Raw genomic sequence first — 26,520 nt, forward strand, 5'->3', positions numbered from 1 at the left:
TGATGTCCAGTCAGTTTATTAGGAATCAACACTGTTGGGAGTTTCACATGAGGGTGTAAAAGTTCCACACTCAAATTTCCCTTGTGGTCAAATTGGGCAAGTGAATTCACCCCAAAAGTGACATCGAAGTGACAAAGCAAGCAAACAATGAAGATGAGGGAACTCAAAGATGGCACTATAAATTGACCTACATCTTCATCTTTTCAGAGCATTCCAATACGTGAATATTTTCTTACTGACATGGCTTTTTTAGCCTAATTAATATAAAGCCAAACTGGTCCTTCCTTTTCAAAATGCTAAGCTGGATGCACTGCCAAAAGTATATGCGCTGACTCTTAGCATCGCCGATTGAACACAATCAGTGAATGAAAAGTTACAGTTTTGCATTGTGCTTTGAAAACGACAGTGAATAGCCTGGATTTATGCTTTCAGTTCAAATAGAAATCTTATACAATATTGCAGTTTGCTGATCTGAAATGGTAATTGTGCAGTAACGTCTGTCAACCATGTTGGTGCACAAATGAGTGGTCTGAACTTATTTACACACCGCATTTTTTATTTTGGATCGCACATGTACACCTGTGGACCACTTATATGCACCCCTGGTTATCATGGCCACTATAACTGTTTTAGCATACAGATACCCAATTAGCCTAGTAGTTTATGGATTTGCACGTACCCTTCTTGTATTCACAATAATCTTTAATGAACATGTAAAATGAAGTGATAGATGTCCGAATATTTCATTTATTCACTTATTATAAATTAATAGTTTATCAAGTGAAAGAAATTCCATTCCATTTGGTTATTATGCACTATATCCACCTTATTTTTCAACACAGATGTAAAACATTTTCTTTGAATGTGCCAGACTTCCGGATCATATGCCGCCGTCTGGAAATAGGTAAAAGAATAACAGGTAAAAAATAAAAAAAAGTGCAATAAACGGTAAAACATTTTGGACTACAAACCAGTGTGTTTATAATTAACATTACTTAAATTAAAATATAGTAGGACACAACAATTTGCATTATCAGGTAGCAAAATGAGCTGTTTTATACGGCTAAAAATAGCTGGAATGACAGTGGAAGCCAGATCCATACAAAAGTTTTAAAATGGCAGTGTCCGCTCTAATGGGAGAAATAAGGTGGATAGTAAGCTGTTATGCATATTTTAAGTTAATTATCTTTTGAATGTAATTCTGAGTTTATAACTTGCAATTGCAAATTTATATCATGGAATTGTGAGGAAAAAAAAGTGTTTATTCAAGCTTATATAGCTTATGGACCAACTGATTAGTGCAAACAAAAACAAAAAACAAAGTGCATGTTTGAGCTGAGCATACAGATTACCTGCAATTAGAAATGTATAGCATACGCCAAAGGTTAGACGTTGATTTAATAGTAAGTTATTTAATACTATTAATTATTTAATATTGGTATTAATATAGTTATTTAATATTAATACTGTTATATTTGTTTGTTTCCATCACAAGTGTGGGTAACAGAATGGTTTCCTGTCAGCTCTTTAGAGGGAGGAGCTGAAAACTTTTTGCCTTCAAGAGCCCAATGGATAAAGCCCAAATACTGGCAAATCCTGTTGGAGAGCCTGTTTAAGCTAACCAAAGATCTGCATTTAGGAAAAGATTTGGCCCAAAACACTTGACGCAAAGCTATAAAGATTTATAAAGTTCCTTTTACGAGCTACAAAAGGAAATAAATATTTTCCAGTTTTTGGCCTTTGCTGCAGAGACAGGAAATGATAGGGGAATGGGTTCGAAAAAATGTCACACTTGTGTCGCCCACCATGACTCGATGTGTCAGTGCTTGCTGCGAGGCCAACACGCAAATCATTTTTTTTTTGATGCGTAAATGTGTTGATGTGCAGCGGAAATGATTCCTTTCTCAAATGGTGTAATTAATTCAGGGCTGTAACGGGAACAAAATGTCAAGAATTTAAAGCGGTGAAGTGCATACTTCCTGAAGTACTGACACACGCAAGCGCTTATATAAATGTATCAGCACTATGAAAGGCTTGTTAATTGCATAATGTTAAATTATGCAATACACGTGGCAAAGTGTTTTACAGCCCTGTCAGTCAGAGAGACCCTACCTTTCTTCTGTTGCCAAAGGTTTTGTGGTTGCTAAGAAACTAGTAGAGCATTAAATGCATTTTATCTAATGACGTGTCCTACTGTAGGACCAGGGCAGCTTTGCTTTGAAGAGTCCTGCATGCTGCACATTTTTCAGCTTTTTGGTGGTGCACTTGCATGAGACTTTTTTAGTCTACACATCTTTAGATTTTAATGAACAGCTCCATGACAGTCAGTGATTTGTGATTCATAGTGAAGAGTCTGTTGTCTTTTTACATTGTATTAGTTCATAGCAGCATCCTCCACCCACGTCTCTCCATCTATTAGAAGAGTGTTTGATGAGTGGAGACTGAGAGAGTGAATTATGTTGTGTTTGTTTGCACCTGTCTGTCTTGACTCTTCTTATGCTCTCGTCTGGAGCACCACTTTGGACAGGTTTTGTTGTGTCTGACCTCAACAGAGGTGAATATATATATATAAATAATAAAAAACAAACATTTAATTTCAGATGAATTGGAGAAATTATGTGGTCAAGTAAGCATGACAAAAAATAGAAAGATGTCTATGAGCTGAAGGCTTGTCAACATCGGCATTTGTATCTAGCATGGTCATTTTGAGGAGAGGACCAGCATGAACAGTGTAGTCTATGATTCCTGATCAGATGATTCATAGGAGCAGATTCTTTTTGACTAAATCAAAAACATCCTGGTGTATTTCAACCAATTCATGAACAAATGTTTTCTATGAGCCAGGTCTTTTATGAATCTAAAACAGAGCACAAACAGTATAGTCTGACTGATTTCTTGTTATTTATTTATTTATTTACTGAATCAAAAATATGCAATGTTCAACTAGTGTGGTCCAACTTACTCTTATAAACATCACAACTAGATGAGTAAACCTAAAAAATTACTCTCATGAGCCGATTGATTTTAAATAATCAGAAACATACAGCATGACCAGTGTTGCCCAGCCAGCTCAGATATGTCAAACTGATTCCTGAGTGAATGTTTTTTATTAGGCCCGTCTTTTTACTGAATCAAAAAAACAGAGCGGAACCAGTGTAATCCAACTGATTCCTAAATAAACTGACTCTGGTCCAGTTTTTTTTTTTTTTTCTTTTCTACTGAATCAAAAACATGCTTTATGACCAGTGTAGTCCGAATGACTGAATGACAATCCTGAACAAATGTCTATGGGACTTTTTTTTTTTTTTTTTTCTGAATCCAAAACATATAGAGCGATCAGTGTAATTGAACAAATGACTTTTATGTGTAGCTGTTTTACTGAATCAAGATCATGCATTATGACCAGTGTAATCTACACAACTTTCATCTGATTCCTGAATTCCTGGGTCTATTTCTCTCTCTTTTTTTTTTTTTTTTTTTATAAATCCAAAACATTTAGTGCAGTCAGTGTAGTCCAACCGATTCTTGAACAAATGACTCTTATCATTTGTTTTACTGAATTGAAACATGCAATTGAAACATGCATTATGACCAGTGTAGTCCAAATGACCACAGTGTACTGAACAAATGACTGTGGGTCTGTTTTTACTCTTATGTGTCGGTTATTTTACCAAAAACATGCATTATGACCAGTGCAGATTCCTTAATAAATGACTCTGGATCTATTCTTTTTTTTTTTTTTTTTTTTTTTTTTTTTTTTTTCCAATCCAAAACATCAAGTGCAATCAGTGTAGTTCAACTGATTCCTAAACGAATGACTCCTATGAGTCATTTTATTTATTTATTTTTAATCTGAGGTGGTTCTTTTTGTACTGATTCCAAAATTTATAGTCCCAGCTTGTTTCTGGGAAAAAAATGACTCGTATGAGCCATTTCTAAGTCACATTAAAACATGTTTTTTGTGCAAAAAATAAAAAAAACTTGTCATTTGGCAGTAGTATTTTTTTTTTCTTCTCAATTTGTTTTCCCAATTCATGGTCAAGATTTTTCAGTGCAGAGCTGCTGTTTTTGCAGCAGAAGCTGTTCCACTGTCTGTGGGAAACAGACGTCAGTCTAATTGGCTTTTGCAGTTCAAGTTCAATGTTTCCCCCTCCTGAAAGCTGCTGTGCTTTAGCTTGCAATAGATACTATAAAACCGTTAAAATGATAGATGGGGGTCTTTCATTTGAGATATTCTCAGTCAAGTATCTCTCATGTGGTTGTGTACGTCTCAGAGGGGCGAGAGAAAAGAGTAATTGATTGTGTGGAGTGCCCTCTTACACAGACCCTCTCTCTCACTGCCATGACTCACTGCTGCTTACCTGCCATCACTAATAAGGATGTAAAGAGGCTGGTTTAGACTGAAACGCAGATCTTATGAGCAAGAGAGTGTCCAACTCGTCGTCTTGTGAGCTGCTGCTGCCTGTTTTCTGCTGTAATTAGAGAGAGAGCAGATGGGATGAGTGACGGCAGAGCGCGTCGCGTTATGAGGGAGAAATGAGGAGGCGGCTGTGTTTTTTACCTGCAATGCAGTGCTAGCTTTCCCCAGCCAATCAGAGCCCGGGGCACAGAGGGGAGGGCGGGCTCTCGTTGCTGACGGAAGCAGAGCGAGCAGGAGAGGGAGGGACGAGCGAGTGAGCAGACGGCTCCGGCTCCTCAGCATTCAGCCTCACTGTGCATCTGTGTGCACTGAGGTGGCCCTCCTCTGCCTCTGGTACATGGCTCTGTCTCTGGCCTGCCAGCCCCTGTTGCCTTCATTAGCACTCTCTCTCATGGGCATCCGCGCGTCTTGTAGGTAAGAAGCAAAGTTGCACTTCTGTTTGCGTCTTTGGTGTGTCTTAAGTGTGTGTCTGTTGCACCATGTGTGTGAGAGCTTTGATTTGACAATTTGGTGGATGTATTTTAATATAGTTGCTTTTGTCGAGTTATTTTCCTTTATGCTCTGAGCTTCGAAAGAAAAAATAATTCTTTAAAATTAGATGAGTTTATTTTAGTTGTATTATTTAAACTGAAATGAACTATTAGGGATATTTTAGGAAATTTACAGTTTATGCACAGTTTAAAAATGAGAGTTGCATAAGAACATTAGTTCTGTTGTACGATGAAAACATTTTTTTTCACATGACCGCAAGACAGAAATGTATTTATATGCGTAATAGTGTATCATAATATTTAGCAGCAGTACTGCTATTAAAAATATTCATGCAATGTTTTGGTGATATAATGAAAAGAAAAAAGTGAATATTTCATCATTCAAATATTTACAGCAATACCACTAGTCAAAAATATATTTATGCAATGTTTTGATATAATGAAAAGAAGCAAACATGTATGCATAAATATTTAATTATGCACGTATTTAGCAGCAAAACTACTGTTTGTTTTATTGGTATTAAAAAGCAGAAAAATGTGTGTGTATATACATTTCATTTAAATATTGCGTATGCAATTAAAATATATATTCATACAATGTTTGTGTATGCAAATATGCATTTAAGTAATACAATTATTTGCTGCCAAAACTGAATTATCTTTGTACATATAGTATAATCCTGGATAATGCCAATACTAAAGAGAAATAAGTATTTTCTAATGTCAAGTATATACCAACCTGAATAGAAACAGTTTCCCAAAATGTGAGAAATTTGCACTGTGCACCACAGTGCAGTGATTTATCATAAAAATAAACTGTAGCAGCTCTGCGTGCATCTTTCTGAATTGATCAAACTCCTCTCAAAAGGCATGCACTCGTGTCCTTGAAGGTGCTGCTTAAAAAAAGCTTGGTGGACACACACTGTGCGAAGTTTTCAGATTAAATCCAGCATTAAAGAGTCTGACTGAGATAAATTGTGGCAGAGGGGAGATGAAAGCAAGGGAGACGTGTTGAATGCACGCTGTGCTGCAGCCGCCTGGGTGGGAGCCATGCGATAAAACCGCTTCTTCACCTTTATCGAGATTTGTATACGTTCAAGCTGCACCCCAGATTGCAGGCTAATGAAAAGCCACTGCAATAAAGGGGGTAAAGTCACCAAGTTCCTCTACTGACGGCAACATCGATGCAATCAGAAGATTGTTACCCGAGCAAAACCACAGGTGGGAAAATCCACACGGGACAGGTTTTGCACTAAATGAAATCGATTTCAACAACCTTGCTGTGCTTGGGGCTCCGATGCTGCAATGCAGTTCGCACGCAAATGAAAACAATGGTAGCAGGGTTTTCAGAGCCTGGCGTTCCTGGAAAAGCAGATTGTTTTGATGCATGCGTGAGCACTCTGACACAAGACAAGAGAATGTCAGACGTGTTGTGGTTTGTTGTGTGGGCTAGAGAACTTCTGAAGGCTGAGCTCTGTATTAAGAGTGAATTTAACTCTCTGTGCGCCGAACGTTTCTCCCTCCCACTCACGACGCTCGTGCACAGACACACACGGCCCCCTTGTTTTTCTCTGGCTGAATGTGTTATGAAGGCTCGGGAGGTGAAGTTTTGGTTCAGATGAATAGTCCAGGCTGGTTGCTAAGGCTTGAGGCTTTTAATAGAAGCCTCCTTCGCTGAAAAACAACTTAAAGTAATGGAGGGAATTATGGAAATGTGATTCATAGAGAGGATCCATGTGAGGCGATAAGAAAATAGCCTCTCTGATGCAGCCTTTCTGACCACTCGTCACCTGTGATGCGATCACAATGGAGAAGCCTGGGTTTATAGTAAAGCGAATTTCATAGATTCACAAACATACTTTATATGAATGACTCAATGTGCTGAGCTGATATTTGGTAAACATCAAACATAGCAAACCTATGCACCCTAATAGCAAAAAATGCTTTATATGTCATAAGGGTAAATTTTTTTTAAACTGAGATTTATACATCATCTGAAAGCTGAATAAAAAAGCTTTCCATTGATGTATGGTTTGGTAGGACAAGACAATATTTGGAAATTTGGAAAAAAAATAAATAAATAAAAAATCTGGAAACTGGGGGTGCAAAAAAAAATCTAAATATTGATCAATTCCCCTTAAAGTTGTCAAAATGAAGTTCTTAGCAATGCATATTACTAAGCAAAAATTAGGTTTTGATATATTTACAGTAAGAAATTTACAAAATATCTTCATGGGACGTGATATTCACTTATTATCCTAATGGTTTTTGGCATAAAATAAAAATCGATCATTTTGACCCACACAATGTATTGTTGGCAATTGCTACAAGTATACCAGTGCTACTTTAGACTGGTTTTGTGGTCCAGGGTCACATAATATAAAGAAAAAAAAAAATTAAACAAAAAAGGCACATTTAAAAAGCACTTTTTTTTTTTCACTCAAATTCATAGCACTATAGTCCAGTATTGATTAAAATAGTGAATTAAATAAATAAATTACTCCAAAACAAAATTATTTAAACAACACTATACACATTAGCATTATTTTATTTTAGTTTTTTGTATATTTGTAGATATTTACATGGTTGGTATTGATAAATACAGATGTCTCTATTTTTTCGTACACAGGATTATTTTATGGACCGCTTTTATGAACAGCTTTTCCAACTTTAAATTTGATAACATTTTCTGTGAGAGCTGTGTAGTATTTACTTTTAATTTCAAGCTAAAGCACAAAAAGGGTGTTTTTGAATATGATTAATATGCATGCTCCAGGGTCACAGTCTGTTGAATGTTATTAATTTAAAGTAATCTTTTAAAACCCTTATAGCATTACGTAGACTAGTAAACTACTGCAATAAGTAGAATGTGTCTTAAAAATATCAAACAAATGATGTGGCATTACAAAATGATGCTTCGTTTTGCTTTTTTATGTTCTTTTGGGGTGAAATATGACCTAGACAATTCTTGACAGTTTGCATTGGATTCATTCTTATGATTTTGAAAGCTCTTGTCATTTTTGCGTGCAGCATGTATCAGACGGTCTGTAGGCGTGCCGTCTGAGGCTAGAAACAATACGCTGTAGACTTGAGATTAAGCTGAATTTCAATGGCGTGTTTAACAGTAGATTACATCCCCCTCTATTGCTTCCTGCCAGCTTAAACAACCAGAGGAATGATTCCTCGTCTTAATTTTGATCATTATTCTTGAAAGGATTAATGGAGTTAAATAAAACACTGCTTCTGGAATCAAAAATGAGCAGTCTGTGTTACTCCAGTGCAACAAATGAGAGTTGAATTAGAGGATTTAGTGGTCTGATGTTTCTTAAACTTTCAAACGTTTTTTGGCTGAAGAATCAATATTTCACACACGCAGGTCCGTTGTGTTCCAGACTTTCTGTATACCAGCCAAAAAAGTTTGTTCAGTCCACTTGCTTCTGTAGATTTCCATGAATCTGTCTTTTGCATTCCAAGCAGTATCTTCCACAGACTGAACAAACCTCAATTCACCTTGACATCTTGAATCTTCAGCACAGAGAACTGTCTCTGCAGAGAGTTTTGCAACCTCACTGACTATCCATCAATCAGAGCAACTGTTAACCCTCAAAGACCGAGACAGCCGCCCGCGGCTAAAAATAACTATTGTTCTTAAATATTTAATAACTTTTGAACCGCTCATCCATCTGAATGCTTTAAAAAGTGCCGCAAAGACGAGATTCTCTGCTTTTTTCCTGTATCAAGTTTGTCTCATATGGATATTCAGAGACTGATTACGTCATCACATTTTGATCGCATTGAATCGTCAGAGGAAACCAAAGCATTTCGTTCCTCTCAGCTAAGCAGGAACGATTTTTGACACTTAGTCCCACCCCGTGCCCAGATTGGTTCAAACTGTCATCTAGTTGAACAAACTCAAAGTGAAAGTAAAGTGCTTCATGCGTACATGAAAACAAACATAAAATAACACATTTGCATGACAGCACTCTCTGAAAAAGCATAGAAAAACACACGACAGAGCACTGCAATTTATGTTTTCACGTGGCTATGCGCTGTCCCTGTAAAACACGGAATACAGCCATTATGGTAATTCTTCTTATGTAGTTTATAAAGATCAGTTGCACTATTTTTTTCTGTTGCACTCTGTATATTTTTCTCTCATTTTGTGTGTAGTTTGTGAAATCATTTGCACTGTTGCACAAGACCATTTGTGCAATTGTTTTCACTACTTGCTGCACTGTTTGCGTTTGTTGTTCGTATTCTGATTGAAAATATATATAATACCGTTTCCATTTACTTTACTTCCTAAACATTTTTGAACACATCTGTATTGTCATTAAACTGAATAGACGACTTTTTCACTGAAAAGCCTATAACAATATTGTAATAAATGGCTATAACTTGCTTAGAGAATGTTATATGTAAATACAATTTTATTTTAAAGTGTAAAACACCCAAATACAACTTTCTAAAGAAAAATATCCAAACTTCATGAGTTTCTGTTTGAGTACACAGTAAAAAACCTCCAATTATTGCTTGCTATTTTCATAAAATTTTGGAAATTCATTCATTCGAAAGGAAAATTGGGACTTTAAATGAGCTATACTAAAACTTCAAGTTCTCCTGTTTACAGTGATATATAGCACTTGATGCTGACTGCTAGAATAGGTCTGAAATTAATAATCGTCTGCTGGTTTGTTGACATTTAGCTGCAATGGGATTTCAAATAGGAGAGAGTTGACCAGAAGGAATTTTAATCTGGTTATGAGTCTGTTTTACTGCTGTTCTAAATTTTTCAGTGTATAATTTTGTGATTTACTCTTACTATGGTCAGTAAATGCATGAGTTTTGTCTGGCAACTGAAAAGAACAGTACAGTCCATTGAACACACTGAACTTCAGTACCTCACAGCTTCATTTTCATTCCTATCAAACATTTAATATGGTGGCTAAGATCTGATGGATGAGAACTTATACTGGGATGTTGCAGAGATTGTGCTTTATCACTGTGGTAAGGCACTTAACCCCTCGTTGCTCCGACACTGAAATGATTCATTTCTGGTCAGATTATTTTTAGGTCTGCTTTACATTTCATTAGCTTATAGCAGTGGAGTTGAGTTGCTTTTCTAGAAATTTGCATAAGGCTCTATGCAAAGTATTTAAAGAGCAGGCCATGTAGGTTTTCGAAAAATATCTTTTTTGCCGTTTGTAACGTATAGCTGTCCTTCAATGTAAACAGTCTGCAAAGTTGTTAATCAAAAAAGTGCATTAGACATAAAGATATTGTTTCTCAAAAGAAAGAGTTGGTTCTGAATCGCCTTAACGGGTTGTCATATTTTCGAATCTTTTTCCTGTTACTGATTAACACTTTTGTTTGTTTGTTTGTTTACATTGTCGAAATCGCTGTGTTCTGTGCTGTGAAAGCAAGTTTGTTTTGTTTTCATTGCCGAAAGATGATGACGTGAAGAATCAGTGGTTTAAAATGTATTTTTTCCATGATACCAGAGCAATACAATTTGAACCTTGTTGTTTGTCGTCGCTTTACCGAGGACTGCTTCTCTAATCTTGGCTTTTATCTTCATTGCCTTTTAATGTTCTTTATTTGGACCAGCAAGCGTCTCCAAACCACAACCTGTAAGTATGATTGATACGTTATGTGTACATTTTTCAAGTGAGTGCTCAAAATATCCAGCTTTAGGTTTCCAGGTAAACCACGATATTTCTTTCTTACTGAAATAGTTTCGATAAATCAGACTGTCGTTGTTCTATTTTTTTAGTTTATTAATAAAGAATGTAACTTAGACATATTTTAGTTTACAAACGGCATTGTTTCATCAGTTAGTCACGTTAGCACTCGGCTAATGTATCCACCATTATTGTTTTATGTGTTTACAGTTTAGCAGCTAAACAAATTGGCTGTGGGCGCAGTTTGCTTGCTAAACAAAATGTCAAAATGAAGAACTGGTTGGAGCATGCAGGATTGCCAGGTTTTCACAACAAAAAAACGCCCAATTGCTACTCAAAACTAGCCCAGTCTTGTCTCAAATCGCTGGAAATTCAGCCTTTTGTATTTTGTTTATTTTATTGATCTTGTGGTGAATTATTTATCCATGCATGTTTTTTTGACCTTTTAATTTTTAATTAAAATTATATAGTTGTTCCTCTGGTGAAACAGTGACTTGTGACATATGCAGGACTTCTCTAGTCATTTCGACAGCAAAAATTCTGCCCTTCCTGTCAATGGAGTTGAGGCCGGGATTGTTTATATGTCCTGTATATTACCAAAAACCATTCTGAGGTACAGTTTTTTTGCATTTCTGCTCAGTTGTTCTTCTTTAGGTCAATAGACAAAAATAACAGAATAGCCGATGTCCTTTTACTGAAAGACATTACTGAAAGGGCAAGCGAATACTAAGACTGACACTAAAGCAATGCAAGGCATTCTGGTATGTTGCCTGCTTTGTGCTGTCTGAGCTGACAACTGTGCAAAATAGGGACGCCTACAATCTCTCCAGACGTTTGGGTTTCACATCTTATTAGGCAAAGTTTTGTCTTTCTCCCATCCTTCCAGCAGCATAACAGTTGCTATCTGAAGACAACAAACAAAACTTCATTACAGTAGTTATATATAAAGAATGATTAACAATCAAGCATTTATTTTATGTGTAATTTTTATGTGAAGAACTTGACTGCTCTGCACAAAGACTTGAAATGCTGTTCGCTGATGCTCTTGTGTCTGAATGAGAGCAAATCCATGTTGGAACGTCTAGTGGAAAGTTTTTCCAGCGTAGTGGAAGCTTGTAAGGAGGAAATACTCCCTAATGCCCATTAATTTTGAACTCTAAACCCAAATGTGCTTCAACAAGCAAGCATGGGTGTGGTGTCAGTTTGCCCCACATATTTTTGGGCATGTAGTGCACATTCGCCCATGACTGCACATCCCTTGAATTCAATATGACTGCAATAAGTTGTGACATTGCTTGGCAACACCAGGTAACCAAACTCGGTATCACGTTGTTCCTATCAAATCTACTTAAGTTCTTCTTTGTTCAAAACATGTTGTGCTCTGTTTTCGCTTCACTCTCATATGTACATTTTGTAAGGTCATGATTGCCACATGTACATTACAGCTGAATCTCACACATTTCTTTTGCTCATTATAAACCTGGGGTGTCCAATCCAGCTCCTGGAGGGCTAATGTTCTGGAAAGTTTAGCTCCATCCCGAATGAAACACACCTGAACCAGCTAATCGATGTCTTCAGGCATCTTCAGAAACTTCTGGGGCAAGTTGGAGCTAAACATTGTAGGACACTGGCCCGCAGGAGCAGGTTTGGACACCTCTGTTATGTAGCATTTAAAAACAAAAACATAATGATGTGTTGACGTCTTGTTCTTTAATTCAGTGGCTCGTCTCATTAACTGCTGTGCTGAGTGTTGTGTCTGCAGTGATCTTTCAGCATTCATTACTGTCGGCTCTCAGATTGCTGCTCTTGTCATCTTTTAATGATTGCATCTGTCTTTGAATAGTTTGAAATGTATTGAATGATAATATGAAAACATTTTATCTAAGAAACGTCATCACTTTTGTCATCACACTCTTTCTAGAAGTAAAACCGATAATTCCACCATGTTCAAGAATTGGTTGTGTATGTTTTATTTTTGGCAGTTGATCAAAATAAAGCAGTTAGTCAGGGTGCAGGTTCTCACGAGACTGTAATGTCTTTAGTCTGTACTTGAATAGGGCTGGGTGATTAGCTTAGAAATATTATCTACTGATATTCAGTCAGTCAGTCATTGTTTGAATTTAAAGTATCTTGCTATTTACCAAACAAAGAAATATATGAATATGAATATTTAAGTTGGAATTCTTTTATTGGCTTGCTTATGAGCAGTGAGGCAGGACACGAGCACAGCCGTGGAGGAAACGTGGGTTTCCCAGATGAGTAGTCGGTTATACAATGGGGTAACAGGTGATAGACTTAATAGTGCAAGATTTATTTTTTGTACTGGCTCTGGAACCGCTTTTTCAATCCATCATTGCAACCTTTCAGTGTGTGTACGCTGTTCAGCTGCAACATTAAACCACTGACAGGTGAAGTGAATAACATTGATTATATCGTTACAATGGCACTTGTCCAAGCATAGGATATGTTAGACAGCAAGTGAACAGTCAGTTCTTGCATCTGTTGGAAGCAGGTAAAATTAGCAAGTGTATCTTCAAAACAACAAGTTTGTGGAGTGCAATATCTGCCAAAAGTGGTGTGAGGAAGGACAAATGGTGAACCGGTTTCAGGGTTGTGGGGGTCTGAGGATCATTAATGCACATGGGGGGGCGGTGATAGACCATCTGGTCCAATCACACAGAACAGCTACTTTAGCTCAGATTACTGAAGAACTTAATGCTGTTTATAACAAAAAGCTGCCAGAACACACAGTGCATCACAGTAAGTCTGAGTTCCATGATGACCTCTGTTCACCACCAAAAGGACCATGGAGCAATGGAAGAAGATTGCCTCGTCTGATGAATCACATTTTCCTTTGGATCAGGTCGATGGATGTGTGCTTGTGTGTTGTTTATCTGGGGTGTAGATGGCAGCAGGATGCACTATGGGAAGAAGGCAAGCCGATGTTCTGCTGGAAAACTTTGGGTCCTGCCATCCATGTGGATGTTACTTTGACATGTACCACCTTCACAATAATCACCATCTTCTTCATTGCAATGGTGTTCCTGATGGCAGTGGCCTCTTTCAGCAAGACGATAACCCTGACACACTGCAAAAAATGGGTGTTAGGGTGTTGCTTTGGCCCTGAAATCCCCAGATCTGAATCCAGTTGAGAAATTTTGGGATGTGCTAGACCAACAAATCCATTCTATGAGGCTCCACCTACTAACTTTAGGGCCCTATGAAATCATTTTTATTTTTTTCCAAATTCTTTGTTTTCCATTTTAATTATTCTGGATTCTATTTTTTTTCTTTAGAATTTTTTTGGATTCAGTTTTTGGATTCAGTTTTTTTTTTTTTTTTTTTTTTTTTTTTTTTCATTTTTAAATACATTTTTAATGATATAATTAATTACAATTATGAAAGTTACAATATTTAACAGCAATTTATTAAAAGTGTTATGCAAATTAATTTAATTTTAATTGAAATTCAGTTTCATTTTTTACCACATTCTGTTTTCCATTCATTTCTGCTTTTCATTTTAATGGTTCCAATGGTTTTGGTTTAAATTTAATAATCAAAAGCATCTCTAATTAATTGATTTTATACAAAATAATTTATTATTATTTTCCCAGAAATTATGTGTTGTGTATTTGCATTATTCTGCTCTGGTAAATCAATGTGCTGGTAGATATTTCTTTCAAAAATAGTTTTAATAACATTTTTATGAGGAGTAATATTAGTAGTACTATTATTACATTTAATAATGTATTTGTCACGTATTAATAATATATTTGCGTAGTAAACGAAACAGCGCGTCTGCGCCATTCATTCACGCAGAACATGCAGGATTCATATTTAAATAGTATTCACATACGCTACTTCCTGTTGCATTTTAATTTAAGTGTACTGACCTACTTTTGATATTTGACACATTTGACACATTCCGTGTCATTCTGTGTTATACAATCTGTGTTTTCCGCATTGTGGAAATCATACAGCTTTAACGACCAAATTAAAAGCAAAGAAAAATCATTTTTGAGCAAATATCATAGCAAATATAATGAATACTTGCTATATTGCCCTTCACATGAGCACTTTGTATGAGAGTTAAGATTAGAGCGGCAGGACTGCTGTGCTTCAACATCTGCTCTGCTCTGAGCCATAGGCACATGAATGTATGTATGCACGTGTGTGTGTGTGTGTGTGTACATATAGCTCTCCCCCCAGACCTGCGTCACATTCACACGCACCTCCACTAATTAACTCCCACTAGCAAAGCCTCTAATTTGTGAGATCTGGCTAAATTAATTATTTGCACCCACCACGTTCAGCCCACAGCACACAACTACACAATCGTTCTCGTCGTCTAATGTTCATTAGAATATGTGTGGTGTCTGTGCAAACTGCAAAGTTTGCGTGCTCCAATCAAAAGCTAATCAAGTCAAAAGAGCAGAATTTGTAAATCCCCAGGATCTGAAGTAGACGTTTGCAGTGTATTTGCCGCTGGTGGCATGTTCATTATTGAAATACTCACTGATGCACGAAGCGCAAAATTGATTCGGTTGGTAAGCAGATAGAGATAACAGCTTCTCAATTAAACCGTTCCATGTTTATGGGAACAATCTGTGATATGTGATGTTGTCTGGGATTTGTGGGGAAAAAAAGCTTTTCTATGCTCCAATGTCAGGCTGTCCTGTTTAACTGCATTTATTATTCATAATTCTTGCAGATGAATATTTAATTTTAATTTCCATCTCAGTTTATTTAGTTTGGCCAAATTTTAATGTACAGCTTTAAAATTGTACAATTGCGCTAAACCAACAGAAAGAAACCGGAAAACATGTATGTTTAATGACTCGCCGCATTTAATCCACTGCTTCAGACATTCTTTGTGTATTGTTCATAAGCCGTATTGAGAATGACGAATTCAAAAAGTGTCCTTGTAAAGGCTTATGCTATTTTGGACTTGTTTCGAACTTCCAAGACTCAGTTCAGAGCCCGGTTTAGGATGCAGAAAATTGCCAATTGCTTCAGAGAGATTACACTACACAGCGAGGCGAACTCATCAGCGGGAACGGCACAAAGCTGCATATCTAATCGCATTAATGCTTAACGCAGCTGGTGCAGCCAACCAATAGAAATAACACCGCAAATAGTATGATATTGAAAAGGTCAATGAGATATTTAGACACAATGCAGGTAAAATGAATGGATCACAAATCTGTAATTAAAACAATCGGATAGGCAAAACCGTAAACCGTCTGGTCTTGTTATTCACTCAAGTCTTGGCACATGCCCCCATTTTTTTTTTTTTTTTTGGTTGAAATCCGTAACTGACCCACATACCGTGATATGCTGACAGGGTATGTATGATTAAAATGCTGAATGCATTTAAACACATATTCAGGTGTATACTTTGTCTTTTTATTGCAATTCCAAAATAGTGGATTACCAGGGCTCTATGCTTTACTTTTCTTTTTAGAAGAACTTGTGCTCCTCACTTACAAAAGGGAGCACAGTCAAAATTTTAGGAGCACCAACAAATCTGATCAAAAATTAGCCTTCCCATTACGAGGTGATATTTGAATCCTTAAAGTGATTTAAAGGGGAATTTTGTTTTTACCTTTGTAATGGCAAACTTTATTAAAAGTATGTCATCTTTTATGTCAAATTAAAAATATATATTTTATAAGCTTTTTCAAAATGTCTAATTAAAACAACAGAATAGGAATGTTACCAATCAAATGAAATCAGTATTAACAAAATGTATTTGTACTACAGAGGTGACACAGAAAAACACAAAAGTGGTTTGTAGGTATATTTTCATATGTTTAATGAGGCTCAGAGGTGGCATGAGTGCAATTAAATTCATAAATTCATGTTGATATTAATGTTTTAAATCTAAAATATTGAATATAGAAATGTTAAATGATTTAAATAACTGAAAAGATACTTTAAAAATGAAACAAAAACTGCCAGTAGGTGGCGGCAAGTCACAGATTTAATTACTGAATCATTCATTCATTTGATTCGTTCGAACGGCTGAATATAGATAAAAATATAGATATTTTTCGTACACAAACACATCAGTTCACTTCAAAAGGCCTTTATTAACCTCCCAGAGCTGTGTGGAGTACTTTTTATGATGGATGAATGCACTTTATTGGACTTCAAAATCTCAACACCCATTGACTGGCATTATAACGTTTGGAAGAGCCAGGATTTTTTTTTAATATAACTCTGATTGAATTTGTCTGAAAGAAGAAAGTCATATACACCTAGGATGTTCTTAAGGGTGAGTAAATCATGAGGTAATTTTCATTTTTGGGTGAACTATCCCTTCAAGTTTGCTGCAGCAGCTTGACTCAAAAAAAAACAAAACAAAAAAAAAACGAATGCTTTATGATTTCTCACAGCTTGACGCCTCTTAAGATTTCCTTCACGGCTCACTCTGAGCTATAGTGAATCAGCAAAGACCGTCTCTGTAACTCTGCAATATACCCGCAGTCTCTTCGGTTTAACATTGCACCTGCACTGATTTATAGCTTTCATAAACGTCTGACCCTCACATCAGAGAAGCCCAGTGGACATTCATAGATCATATGGTGCAATAGCACGATAAAGGTGGTATTAAATCATAAATGCATCAAACCCCCTCAGAGGATTTCCAATTATTGCAAATAACAGCATTTTAAAGCCACTTGATAATATTTGGTTGCCTTCCTGTAACTAGCACATCTAGAATGAGATGTGTGAAAACATTTGGCCAGGGGTTGTGGTTGCTACTCGGCTGTTGTTGCATCTGTTTTCTAATGATAAGCTTTCTTTCTCCAGGCCTGATCCCCACCCGAGGGGAGCCGCACAGCAGCCTGACTCACTGCAGGAGCAAGATGAAGAGATCTTGGGTTCAGATGATGAAGAACAAGAGGATCCTAATGATTACTGCAAGGGTAGGAGTCCTGTGATCATAGTACTGGGAGAGATTCATGTGTACAGGAAAGCATATGCATTGTAAACAGGATCCAGCATTATATTTCGCAATACTTTTTGCCATTTGGGCTAAGTGATTAATCAAAATAAATTTTGAAATCACGATACGTGTTATTAAATTGCTGCGATTTAATTTAATATACAGTTGAGGTCAAACGTTTACTTCACCCTTAATACTGTGTTGTTACCTGAATGATCCTTTTCACACTGAGAGACCCATATGCAACTATTGCAGAAGGTTCAAACGCTCACTGATGCTCCTGAAGGAAAAACCATGCATTAAGAGCTGGGGGGTGAAAACTTTTGAACAGAATGAAGATGCATACATTTTTCTTATTTTGCCTAAATGTCTTTTTTTCATTTAGTACTGCCCTTTAGAGGGTACAGAAGATACTTGCATGTTTCCCAGAAGACAAAATAAGTTAAATTTACCCTGATCTTCAAATTCAAAAGGTTTTCACCCCCGCCTCTTAATGCATGTTTTTTCCTTCTGGAGCATCAGTGGGCGTTTGAACCTTCTGTAATAGTTGCATACCCTCAGTTGTCCTCCGTGTGAAAAGATGGATCTCAAAATCATAAAGTCATTGTTGGAAAGAGATCAAATACACAAAAATGCTGAAAAACCAAAGAATTAGTGGGACCTGAAGGATTTTTTTAAAGAACAGCAGAAAGTTTAACTGTTCAGGACAAACAAGGGACTCACAAAAACACACAGCTGTGGATCATGCTGATAACAGCACAGTATTAAGAATCAAGGGGATGTAAACTTTTGAACTAGGTCATTTTTATAAATTCAGCTATTATTTTCTCTTGTGGACTATATGTAAATGACTTTTATGTGAAATATCATTTTCAGGTCAGTACTAAATATAATGCATTTTTTTATGATCCCTCTTATTTTGGTAAAATAATTAACTTTTTGCAGATTCTGAAAGGGGGATGCAAACTTTACGCAAATGCACATTTCAGAGTTAAGCACAGCACTTATCTTTTTGCATGCAAGAAGCTCATGATTCAATGTTTTCAGTGTTTTTAGCAACTCAGTTCATGGTAAATGTGTTGTGTTCTGTTCCTCACAAACTCCATCTCTGTGTCTGCGTGCATTTGGGAACACAGTGTGCACCAACCCATTTTACTAGATTTGTAATGGAAAGCATAAATAGCCAAAAAGCTTGTTAGTTTATCATTTGGAGGAAATTGAGTTTGTAGTATTATTCTAAAATATTTAATTGTTTTATTACATTTTAGACTTTATTATTTTACAGTAAAATATTTTTTACAATAGTAATATTTCTTATTTTGTTTAATATTTTAATTTAATAATAATGATTATCATAATAATCATAATTATTACCCTTATTTAAAATAATTATCTATTTTTTCTCTAGTCAAAAGAGTCATCTTTTCCCTGTTTTACTTTTTTCTCCTTACGTTTGTCTGCCTGTTGGTTGCACTGCATGACTTGCTGGATAAAATGGTGGATGAAAAGATTTGTTTTTAAACAGTTTTCCAAAACAGTTAACGATTATGCCATTTTAATAAAGCATAATATATTTAATAAGTTTTTCTTTTCAAGAATCATTGAAGAGGTGCATTTAAGTCATGAAGTATGAATCCAGACAGTGTTCATTTTGGACCCTGATATTAAAATAATTCCATATGTACAGTGTTTTAACAGCCAGAAACTTATTTTCTAGGTGGTTATCACCATGTGAAAATAGGTGACCTGTTCAATGGACGGTACCACGTAATCCGCAAGCTGGGATGGGGTCATTTTTCCACTGTTTGGCTTGCTTGGGACATACAGTACGTTCACTTACCTGTCTGTTTTGTTTTTATCTCCCTCCAATGCCATTTATATGTTAGGTATGAGTACTGTGAGGTAATTTATTGTTTTGGTTGCAGAGGGAAACGTTTTGTGGCCATGAAAGTGGTTAAGAGTGCAGAGCACTACACCGAAACGGCTCTCGATGAGATCAAGCTCCTGAGATCGGTGAGTTTTCCCGACACCAGCGCTGACATACAGACCATTACGATGAATTATTCTCGAGACCATTCAGCGTCAAATGAATGCCACAGTATGCTGGGAATGAAGTAATGAAACCCAGGTGTATCCACATGCCCCGATGAAAGTGATTTCATCAAATGAAAACCGTTTATTTTGTACTAAACCAAAGAAAATGTTTTTGAAACATAGAGTAAAACTGTCTGAGGCCTGAGTTTTTTTTTTTTTTTTTTTTTTTTTTTTTTTTCCCCGTCTGGTGGATTCAGGTCAGGAACACAGACCAGAATGATCCCAGCAGGGAGAAAGTGGTGCAGCTTTTGGACGACTTCAAGATCTCGGGCGTGAACGGAACCCGTATCCTTTCAGTACCGCTGCTGTTCATTGTACAGGTGTCCTTCATTTTACAAGGGATCCACAGGTGTTTTTCTAGTGCACTTCATGTTCGCTTCTGTACAGGATGCAGTTTTCAGCTGCCGCTCAATCTCTCGGTCCACAGCTGTGAGAGTGGGCGCTCTGCCCAGATTCAGCCCAGCTCGCTCTTTTATTTGTGAAGTACAGCTCATAATGAGCTGGAGCTCTTGGCTGGACTTTTGTTCTCCATCATTTCTCTTTAACATGCGCCGTCAGATGTGTGTATGGTGTTTGAAGTTCTCGGCCACCATCTGCTCAAGTGGATTATTAAATCCAACTATCAGGGCCTGCCGTTGCCGTGCGTCAAGAGCATCATTCGACAGGTGCGTGTTTGCCACTCATTATCATTTAATGTGGTTTACAGCAGGTCAAACTAAAATTTTCTCTGTGTAGGTTTTGCAAGGCTTGGACTACCTGCACACCAAGTGTAAGATCATCCACACTGATATAAAGCCAGAGAACATCCTGATGGACGTGAACGAGGCGTATGTCAAGAGACTGGCCGCGGAGGCCACGGAGTGGCAGAAATCTGGAGCTCCACCACCTTCTGGATCTGCAGGTGACTGCAAGAGCGAAAGCAGAACATTTGGATTAATTATGGATTGTTAACACATGGGACAAAACATCTAATATGTCAAAATTAAAGCTTTGAAGCATAAATGAAGACTAAAGAGGCGTGCTACCATCTAGGATTTTATCATTATTATTGTTAAAGGAGTAGTTCACCCAAAATAATTTGCTGAAAATATACTCATCCTCGAGCCATCCAAGATGTAGATGAGTTTGTTTGTTTCTTTATCAGAACAGATTTGGAGAAGTGCCCAAACACCTGTACCTAGTGCTTATTAAGCACTTATTCTACATGACCTTATTCTACATCCCTAATCCTACCCAATACCTAAACTTAACTACCTTACTGTCTATTAATAAGCAGCAAATTAGGAATTTATTGAGGGAAAAGTCGTAGTTAATAATGAATAAGTGTACCCTATTCTAAAGTGTTACCAAAAATGTTTTCTAGGATTGGTCATTAGATTAAGATTTCTTTTGCATTATTATTAGGGATGGTAAACAATACAAAAAAACTAATCTAATATGTGTTAATTAATTAAATCACAAATTAATTGCACATCAAATTTTTGTGTTAAATGAAAAATGCATAAAACATTACAAAATGTAACTTTAGAATTTTTTTATTTTTTATTTAACATACTACAAAAAATTTACAATGACCATGATTTTTATTATTTGTGACCCTGGACCATAAAACTGGTCTTAAGTGCACGGGTATATTTGTAGCGGTAGCCAACAATACATTGTATGGGTCAAAATTATAGATTTTTCTTTTATGCCAGAAATCATTAGGATGTTAAGTTCCATGTTCCATGAAGATATTTTTAATTTTCCTACCATAAATATATCAAAACTTAATTTTTGATTAGTAATATGCATTGCTAAGATCTTTATTTGGACAACTTTAAAGGTGATTTTCTCAATATTTTGATTTTTTTGCACCCTCAGATTCCAGATTTTGAAATGGTTGTATCTCGGCCAAATATTGTCCTATCCTAACAAACCATGCATCATTGCTTATTTATTTAGCTTTCAAGTGAGAGAGACAAAAATTGACCCTTATGACTGGTTTTGCAGTCCAGAGTCACATGTTTATTTTTTTTTAATTATTAGTATTATATTTTTTATTAATATTATTTTTAGAAGCTGCATCTGAATTGGTATTTAAATATATATTTACAGAACATTTATTGCAGCTCATCCGTGGGATGAGTGCATTTACGCTGCAACTAAGAGCGTCATGAGATTAATGGGTTTTAAATAGGAATTAAAAGGAAAATGTCAGTTCTGTCATTTACTCACCCATGGAACATAAAAGAATCAAATGAATGATAGGTTAAATTAACAGCCCTAATATTTATATTTATATTATAATATTTAAAAATATGATAAAGGTCAGTTATTAAATGGAAATGTAATAGAATATTTATTGTAAATATTAAATAATCATTAAAAATATTTAATTTGCTAGGAATCGCAAAGAACTAGAAATTCATTGGTCAAAATCCCTTAGACTGGGTCAGTGCGTTTATGAATGTTCTGTTGTATTATTTGCTGTTTTATGTAGCTGTAGCTTAGTAACTTCACATCCATTCACCTCTTGTGACACCTCAGCATAGAACATCTCCATTGATACATTATGCAGAGTGACGTGAAGTCTGCGGGATGTTTCTAAATGGAGAGCAGTGACTCATGAGCTCTAAACAACTGAAGGATGACACATTCTCTGGAGAAGCTCATGTGCACTGCTTTTGAACTCTGAAAAATGTCCTGCTTTCATGATGATGATGTTGTCTTCTCTTTTCATCTTCTTCCTCCACTGCAGTGAGTACAGCTCCAGCTCCAAAACAAGTGAGTGTTCATCAGCAGCACATTCACACATAAAAACATGTTAAATAATGCTGTGAAATTGCCAGATTTAACTTGTTCATTAAAGGTAGCACGTCTGTTATTCACACAAACAACTGCATTTGCACACTCAAACTCCTGCAGATGTTCTTGTATTGTTAGTCTCACTGGATTTTTTTCTATTTAAATTTTAGTTATTTTAGTATTTTTTATTTTTTTTTAATTATTATTATTTCAGTTTCCAAGCAAACATTTCTCATTTTCTAAATTTCTGGTTTAAATTTGTTTTCCATCTGGTGTTTATATTTTATTTAATTAAGCTTTGTTTTAATTAACATAAATAAATTAAAAAAAAAAAAAGTTAAGTAATTAAATCAAGATAATAAACTCCAATAAAAATATATAGAAGCACTGTTAGTTTAGAAAAGTGGTTGGATTCTCTTCTTCAGGTGGCCAAAATGTCCAAGAACAAGAAGAAAAAGATGAAGAAGAAGCAGAAGCGTCAGGCTGAGCTCATGGAGAAGAGGATTCTGGAGATAGAGGGACTGGAGAAGGGCCCTGAGGGAGGAGACGAGGAAGAGGAGGATGAAACGGAGACGCCCGACAGCACGCCGTCAGTCCCCACCAGTCACACGCTGCATGACATCACAGCTGAGGCCACACTGGGTGAGCGAGCATCAACTCAAACACTTATTAATACTCTGCTTTAGTAAATAATAGTGCTGGTACACATTTCTTGATGAGAGTTTAACTGACAAGCTCTCCATCTGATTCTGATTTCAGTTCAGTTTGATTCTGAATCATTCGGGTTGTTTTTTTAGTAACAATGTGCACATAAAAGAGATTCTGTTAATGCTGCAAATTATATATGGAACCCTTTATCTTAGTACGTTACAAAGACATTCATTTTAAAAATGAACAACAGCCCATCTTATTTTAGTATTTTTGTATATTCAGTTTTAATTTGGATTTTTAGTTGTAAGGTTTAATCATTTCTGTTACTAATTTGTTATTTAAGTTTTAGTCGTTTTAGTATTTGTTTTATTTCAGTTTCCAAGCAAACATTTCTCATTTTCTGAATTTCTGGTAAAGTGTATACTTGCTGGCAACCCACCAAAATAAAAGCTTGCTAATTTAAGTTTGAAAATGATGCAAAATGCATATAAAAAAAGTAAATATTATTGTATTTTTAAGCTTAATATAAAAATAGTTTTTTATATTTTTTTTAATCCCTTTTTATTTTAAAATGTAATAGTATTACCACGCTTGATTATTGTTTATTATTTTATTTAATGAAAAACTAAATAATTAAATTCAATTATTAAATTAAATTAAGGATATTATCACTATTATTATTATTATTATTATTATTTATTATATTTATTTATTTATTTATTTTTATGTGCAGTGTGAGGACCAAACCAAATCTCTAGGTCTTGTAAGAACCAGGCTTAAAAAAATATATATATATATATATATGTGACCCAGGACCACAAAATCAGTCATAAAGGTCAATTTTTCAAAACTGAGCTTTATACATCATCCGAATAAATACATCTTTCCATTGATGTATGGTTTGTTAGGATAGGACAATATTTGGCAGAGATACAACTATTTGAAAATATGGAATCTGAGGGTGCAAGAAAATCAAAATATTGAGAAAATCATCTTTAAAGTTGTCCAAATGAAGCTCTTACTAATGCATATTACTAATCAAAAATTAAGTTTTTATATATTTACAGTAGGAATTTTACAAAAAATCTTCATGAAACATGATCTTTTCTTAATTTCCTAATGATTTTTGACATAAAATAAAAATCAATAATTTTGACCCACACAATGTTTTTTTGGCTATTGCTACAAATATACCCCAGCGACTTAAGACTGGTTTTGTGGTCCAGGGCCACATATAGTCATTAAATCTAAATAATTAACTACAATGAAAATATATAGAAGTACTGTTGATCTGCATGTTGTATATATGTACATCATATTTTCTGAAAATATGTAACATTTTTCATCTGTTTTGTAATATTATTAAATATTTCCATCACTGCAGTGCACTCTAATGCTTTTCAGCTTAAATATTAATGCAGGACGAGATGTTGATTTAGTACACACTATGAAAGATTCATTCAATTCATTCAGGGAAAGATTTGTCAGACTGAGACTTTCTTAAAAAAATAAATATATAGCAATAAATGGAGTGGCTCGAAACAGTAATTTCTTTGTTCACTGGTTACAGGTTTGACTCCCTAAATAGAAATGGTTCATGAGAGTAAGTTACCCTTGATTTGAACTGCACTGGCTTAGTTTAAGATTCATCTCATCATTTTAAAAATGTAGTAAGAAAGTGCATAGCATCACACTCAGAACACCTTAGTAATGCTCTGGCATCCATTAACAACACCTTAGCACAATACCATCGAGCATAGACAAACACCTCTTACAAAGTAAATCTTTTGACAAAAAGATTTATCTTTTGCAAAGTAAATCTTCAAAAAGTTGTTTATGCTATTATTATATATGCTATAATTATATCTATATATTTCTGTGAGATATCTGCAATGTAGGAGAATCTCTGCTGCTCTTCTTCGAGTCTAGCCACGTCCCAGTCGTTTTAAAAAAATCATGCTTCCAGCTCCTGTCTTCATCAATTATAACTAGTGCTGCTGCGCTTGAGAGTCATAGTACTGCGTCGTGACATATCAGTGTTTTTACTCAGAGAATGTGTTAAAATCAAACACTTTTGTCTTTTCTCCACCCTAGATGGCGTCTCAGATGGTTGGTCTCAGCACAGAGGCGCCATCAACGGCCACAGCCAGGGCCCCGAGGAGGAGCAGACCCTGGATCTCCAGCAGCAGATGAAGGACGACACCCCCGTGAACCCCTACGACAGCGGCACCGAGGGCTCCGAGCCTACTAACCCTTACCCGGCGTGCAACGGCACCGTAGAGAAAGAGCCCAGTCCTCCGTCCCCTGTGGTCACAGACGGTAATGGACCTTTGATTTGTGGCATGGTTGAGTCACAGTGCCCTAGGGTGCAGGATCAAGAGAGCCCCGCGGCGGAGCTCAACGGCTCCGGCTCCGTTGAGGGCCCCAAAGCGGAGATGGGCCTCACCATGGAGGTGGACCCCAGCGCGCAGGCGGCCACAGAGGAGGAGAGCCTGAAGGACGGTCAGTGCGGAGCCCTCGCTGGAGGATCGCCCCTCTGTTTGCTCCTTACTAACTCCCCTCCCTCCTCTCTCTCTCTGTTTCTATCTGTGTGTTTTCCTCGAGAGTCTCTAACACTGTCGGCTGAGCTGGAATCACTAACAGCCTGGTTTTGTGGTGCTGAATAATGTAGCAGTGTTTAACCAGGAAAGGAACAGTTTACATAAAACATGAATTTGTTGAAACTATGAAATTATAAATATGGGACTAACAGAGTTCCTAGAGTCATATCAGCAATGAGTTTTAAAAGTAATGTGCAAGTCATTGTTACACCTCACTAAAAATCAGTTAAAATAGTAAATAATGATATTATTAGGAAAAAAAATTAAAATTGATTTTGGAAAAGGTTAGATGGCCTATATGTATATGGGTCAAAGACGTTAAGATGTCCATCAAAAGAAATTTACAAAAGTGATTTTATGTCTTTAGAAGGCACAATGAATGTAAGTAAAGTGTTTCAAACTAGTTTTTGGAGAATAAAATGTCAAAATTTGGTTGAAATAATGTCACGTTGTCATTAAGCGTAATGCAATATTTATGTAAAAATTCAAACAACATGCTTATTCTGACTTGTACATATTAAAATATAAAAGAATAAGGTAGCATATTAAATTTTATTGTGTTTTAAATGAGTAAAAAAAAAAAATTACAGACAAATGGGCAAAACCTAGGATAGTGGCAAGTTTTTTAAATGTAGAATTACAACTAATTAGTATTTTGGGAGAAAGTAATTTGTCTTTTAATACATCATAAATTGCTTTTTGTTGTAAATATGTCTGACAAGGTTGTTAAACTGAATGACATTTTAGTGGGTGTTTTCTGTAAAGTAGGGAAAATGTATGATATTTATTTTTTGCCCAGGAAAACTAAAACAAAAATGCAATTAAATTAAACAGAAAGCTATTA

At 36.0% G+C, this 26,520-nt stretch overlaps 1 protein-coding gene across 5 annotated transcripts in view; it reads left to right on the forward strand.

Annotated features, from left to right (window-relative positions):
• The window catches only part of srpk1b (SRSF protein kinase 1b), a 40,400-nt gene that overhangs the window by 7,801 nt on the left and 6,079 nt on the right, over positions 1-26,520 (forward strand). For 3 of the 5 annotated variants that reach the window (XM_051122688.1, XM_051122687.1, XM_051122689.1), the window contains 9 exons: positions 17,409-17,524; positions 19,262-19,370; positions 19,470-19,557; positions 19,836-19,923; positions 20,197-20,303; positions 20,374-20,539; positions 22,379-22,404; positions 22,851-23,067; positions 25,171-25,578. In XM_051122688.1, coding sequence (XP_050978645.1) covers positions 17,409-17,524; positions 19,262-19,370; positions 19,470-19,557; positions 19,836-19,923; positions 20,197-20,303; positions 20,374-20,539; positions 22,379-22,404; positions 22,851-23,067; positions 25,171-25,578 — 1,325 coding nt within the window. Of the gene's footprint in view, positions 1-4,673; positions 4,835-17,408; positions 17,525-19,261; positions 19,371-19,469; positions 19,558-19,835; positions 19,924-20,196; positions 20,304-20,373; positions 20,540-22,378; positions 22,405-22,850; positions 23,068-25,170; positions 25,579-26,520 lie in introns of those variants that run through there. The other 2 variants (XM_051122686.1, XM_051122690.1) reach the window with 2 other exon arrangements.

Source organism: Labeo rohita, chromosome 11, assembly GCF_022985175.1.
Source record: "Labeo rohita strain BAU-BD-2019 chromosome 11, IGBB_LRoh.1.0, whole genome shotgun sequence".
NCBI lineage: Eukaryota > Metazoa > Chordata > Actinopteri > Cypriniformes > Cyprinidae > Labeo > Labeo rohita.